General features: G+C 33.8%; 1 protein-coding gene and 1 pseudogene across 1 annotated transcript in view; both read left to right on the forward strand.

The window, feature by feature from the left end:
- LOC107612092 (transcription factor MYB46-like) overlaps positions 1 to 1,060 on the forward strand; it is a 2,398-nt gene extending 1,338 nt beyond the window's left edge. The window contains exon 2 of the mRNA XM_016313919.2: positions 442 to 1,060. Within this exon, the coding sequence (XP_016169405.1) occupies positions 442 to 922 (481 nt within the window). The 3' untranslated portion in view covers positions 923 to 1,060. The remainder of the gene's footprint in view (positions 1 to 441) is intronic.
- Positions 2,968 to 4,882, forward strand: LOC107610262 (annotated as a pseudogene).

The following is a 5,328-nucleotide window of genomic DNA, read 5'->3' on the forward strand; positions in this document are numbered from 1 at the left end:
AGTAAAATCGAACTGATTCAGTTTGATTTTTTTAAACATGATTTAAATTTTTATGATAAATAATTTCTTAACTCATAGTTTTAATTAGAGAAAATTTTACTCTCCTCTCCTGCGAGATGCTAAAATAACACTCCTCTTTCCTCTATTTTATAAGTGTACATTTTCTTCCCTTCTAACTTTTAAAAAACCTCCTCTTTAATCAATTTTATTTTTTTTGTTAACTAATATTAACTTTATCTATTTTTTTTAAGAAAAAAAATTTTTAAAAATAAATAAAGTAAATATTAGTTAATACAAAAAGTTTTAAATAAATTAAAGAGAAGGTTTTTTAAAAGTTAGAAGAGAGGAAAATGTATATTTATAAAATAGAAGAGAGGAGAATATCATTATAGCATCTCACAAGGAATGGAGTAAAATTTTCTCTTTTAATTATATTTTTAGATGGTCTCAAATAGCGGCACAGTTACCGGGTCGAACAGACAATGAAATCAAGAATTTTTGGAATTCAACAATAAAGAAAAGGTGTATAACCATCACCTCATCATCAACCTCCCAAAACACGAGTGAGTCCTACTCATCATCATGGCTTGAACCACATGATCATAACAGCATGGAAGGATTTACAATGATGCCTATGTTCAGTTGTTCATCATCTCAATCACCATCAATCATTATCGATGAGCATTTGCCTATGCCGATGGAGAATAATAACATGCATGCAGCTATGGGAATCAACAATAATAATAATAATATGTTTGTTCCTCCTTTACTAGAGAGTGCTACTACGAGCAACGTTTATTTTGATAATAAGGTTGTTAACGTGGAGGAGGATTCATTAATAAGCATGGAAGATTGGGAGTTGGAGGACTTGATGATGATCAAAAGTGTTTCCTCCCCGTTTCTTGATTTTCCACTATCATGATCTGGAAAATTAAAGAATTATGGTATAGCTAGTTAGGTGTGAATAAAAAGTGAAGCATATATTGACCGTGTATGATTAGAGATAGAGAAAATGAAGAATTTACATTGCTTATAATATCCGCGTTCTTTTCAAAATAAATCAAATGTGATATTAAGGTGACGATGATAATGTAATACTAATGGTCATATCTCTGATACCTTTTAAATCTCCATTGTACATATTGTACGCTTAGATCATTAGCTATCTATACTTTCTCATTTAATTTAATCATCATAAAAGTAGGCGTACGTGATGCAAATACCAGGACGATTAATGGGCATTAATCACTCGGGTCAATTTATAATATTGATGTTCAGGGTTTTCATAATATTAGATATATGGAAGTTTGTTATTAGGCCATATGGTTGAATTATAACATTAACTTTGATTTGACGTCTTAAAAGTAAGATAAGTATAATTATGATCTCGATGAGAAATGATCAAGAAGTGATGTGAATTTTAAGCAACTCATAATTTGAAATGGACTCGTTTGTTGGCTCCTCGATAGAGAGAGATGGAAAAGAAAAATAAAGGGTACGTAGTGCTTTTTCATATAAGAATTGTCACGTCCCATTCCCATACAATAACTAACTTCTTCGCTATTCCTTATTCATCCAAATTCTAATGGAGGTATAATTTGGTGTTAAATTTATTTTTTTAATATTTATACACAAATACATAATGGTTAATGAATAATTTTATAGCTGATTTTTATGCAATATAATATTTTTATTATAAAAATTATTAGAGTTTATTTATCTTGTATCCTAAAGGTACATATTAAAATTACAAATTGAGAATATTTTTGTTGAAAATATAAAAAATTTAAGCTTTTAATGTATTTATTTGCAGTTATTAAATGAAAAAATTTAAAACTTTTTACTAATACTAAGCTTGTCATATGTTTTTAGGACACATACAAGTGTAATTATCCGTGCCACGTGATAAAATTAAAATTAAAATTTTAAGTTATTTTGTTAAAATTAATTTAAATTATAATAATTTGACTAATAAAAAAGTAATGAGTTATACATTATTTGTTTTTTTTTAATTTAGTGTTAATTATTGTAATCCGCGCGCCTCTTTCTTCTTCTCTTCTGTTTCTTTTTCCTTTTCCTCCTCCTCCTTGTCTTTCTTCTTCTTCTTCCTTTCTTCTTCTCTTCCTCTTCATTCTCCTTCTTCTTTTTCTTCCAAATTCGCACACACAGGTTCTCCTCCTCCTCCTTCGTTATCGCTATCACCAATAACGAGGTTCACTTGATGCTCCTTATAAGTATTGATTAATTATTTTATTCTTTAAGTGATTTTTTAATCATTTATTCAAATCTAAATCGAATTCGATTTATTTGTGAATTGAGTTAGGTTTACTTATACTACTTTTAAATATTCATTAAATTTATTATTTCTTAAAAATTTGATTCATCTCTTAATTTAATTAAGTTTATTTACATGCGAAAATAAAATAAATTATATTTTTCTTATTAATGAAATGTTTATCACATTTTCAGTGAAATAATAATTTGAATATTTTACTTTTTTTTTTTCTTTCAAACGATCGCACCCTAAAGCTCACTATATATACACATGCTTGGAATTCTCGATCTCGTAGTCAAGACTCAAGAGTCAAGACATACAAACACATTCATTAAACAAGAATTAATACTATGATACACAAAAGATACAGTTCACCATAATGGTAGTAATCTTGTTCTTTATCGTTCCCTTGGCATTGGCTGATCTAAGGGTTGGTTTCTATAGTTTAAATTCGAATTAAATTCGGTTCATTTAAAAATTTAGTTACGTTCATTTGATTTTATTTTTAAGTATTTATGAAATATGTTATTTCTTAAAAAATTTAATTTATTTCTTAATTTAATTGAGTTCATTTATATGCAAAAATGAATTAAAATGTGTTTTTTGTGTTTACACATAAATATAATAAAAGTAGTTTTTATTGAGTTTGAACTTAATTAAATTTGGATACAAAAATATAGATATGGGAATACATGAGAGTACGGTTGGAAAGAACCGCTAGCCTTACCACCACCACCATACCCGCTAGCCCCTTCAAACACCTCCGAAATCCAACCCAAAATGAAGACCCAAAGCTTCTTCATTCCACCGCCCATGTTTTCCTCATCACCCTCAACTTCCCTTCGTCAGTTCCTCCAAAACCTTACCTCTCTGGCTCTATCACCCACTCTCACTCCCACTGCCCGCTAGACTCCACCAACCACCGTTCCCTTACTCTCGCCCTCTGTTTCCTCCTTCCTTCGCTGCGGCATTAGGGAACTCCGAGAAAGAATCAATACCGTTAAGAACACTCACAAGATCACCGAAGCATCGCGTCCGCCAGGGTCCGATGGGCCCAAGAAGCCGTCCTGAACGGCAGGCCCTATACTGAGACGCTCGTCGAAGTCTTGCACGACATCAACTGCCGTCTCGGAGCGACGACGTCCCCCTAACGGACGTCAGGACCGGGAACTCTGTCGCCCTCGTTGTCGTCATCGGCCGGCGGTTTCAATAACACCGTCTTGAAGAAAGCCGAAACTCGGATCGAACAGCTACACAAGCTTGGCTTGAATTGCGTTGTGATAAGCGTTGAGAAGAAGGGGAACGCGTTTTTCAGCCGCAAGGGAAGTGTTAGGGTTGATAGGTTCGTAAGTTCAAATCATTGCTGATGATGTGTACTCACTGTTTGTTACAGAGGAGGTTGACAAGGTTGAGATTGTTTACACCAAGTTTGTGTCATTGGTAAGTTTGATCCCGTGATTCAAATTATGTTAAGTGAAAGGCGAGGTTCGCGATGCAAATGGGAACTGCATTAATGCCATTGATGATGAGTACTTTAGGCTGAGGAGGAAGGAAGGGAAGTTGGCAGTGGAGAGGGATGTTGCTGTGACGAATAGGCTGCGCCGCCGGTTATGGAGTTCGAGCAGAATCCGGTTCAAATTCTTGATGCTATGTTGCCTCTGTATTTGAACAGCCATATCTTGAGGGGTTTGCAGGAATCACTGACGAGTGAGCTTGCTGCTAGGATGGCTGCAACGTCTAATGTAGTAGGACTAGATTAAGGAATGAGAACTATAGTGGCCAATTTTGACCTGTAATCCTTTGTTGTGTTGTTGTATCAAAGTGAAAATATATTTATTCTTTCCTTGATATCTCGTACTAACTCAGATTGCTTATGTTTTGTGGTTTTCTAACCAAATGTATGAGTTCACTTCAGAAAATTTGGCGAGTCTCAACATTTTAAACTATACTAAGTTCGGCAGATAATAAAGATTGGTTTATTACTTATCTTTCTCTTCCTTGTTTTCTGATTCTGGTTTTACATGTATCCTTGTATATGTCGATGATCTAGTTTTGGCAGGAAATGATTGGACTGAGATTGTAAAATTACTTGATGACAGGTTTAGGATCAAGGGTTTACATGAATTCAAAATTTTTCTTGGTCTAGAAATTGCTAGAAGTCAACAGGGTATTGCAGTGTATCAACGCAAGTATACTTTGAACTTGCCAGATGAGTTTGGGTTGATGAATGCCAAAGCGGCCACCACCCCAATGGTCTGACATTCTGATAATCTTCACCATTGGAGGTTGATTGGGCGTCTAATTTATCTAGCCAATACCAATATACGTCATGATATATATGCTTCACCATGAATAAGCTTAGTCATTTTCTTGATTATGCCACTAGTAAGCACTTCCAAGCTGAGCTCCATGTTCTTCACTACCTCAACGTGCTCGGAGTGTTGTTTTCCACCTCTGTTGAATTCACTTACTACTTTTTTCTGACTTATACTAGGGTACTTGCCATGATACTCGCCATTCTGTATCTGTATTCTTATTCTTTCTTGGGAGATCATTGATATCTTGGCCAGCAAGAAGCGGCACACAATAGCACATTCCTCAGCTGAAGTTGAGGACAAAGCAATGACACTTGTCACTTGTGACAACCAATCCGCTCTTTACATTGCAGTTAATCTAGTTTTAATCTAGTTTTTCATGAGCGTACTAAATATATAGAGATAGATTATCACATTGTCCAAGATAAAGTCTGAAGAGTAGTGAAGCTTCTCCTAGTATATTCGGCTCATCAAGTCACTACCACCTAATCCATTCATATCATGTAAAAGCAACCTAGGGCTGATCAATTTTCATGCATTCCAGCTTGAGAGGGAAGTAATTGAAGATGTAAAGTAGTAGTAAGTTAAATCAGTATATTAAATTAGTTAAGAAGTTAGTTGCTGACATTAGCAATTAGTCAAGAAAATGTGATATTCATCACTCAAATTATTTCTGCTAGTCAATTTTTTTTTTGTCTCAATTTCATATAGAGTTTCATGAACAAAATTATATTTTTA

Source organism: Arachis ipaensis, chromosome B08 (assembly GCF_000816755.2).
Source record: "Arachis ipaensis cultivar K30076 chromosome B08, Araip1.1, whole genome shotgun sequence".
Lineage (NCBI taxonomy): Eukaryota > Viridiplantae > Streptophyta > Magnoliopsida > Fabales > Fabaceae > Arachis > Arachis ipaensis.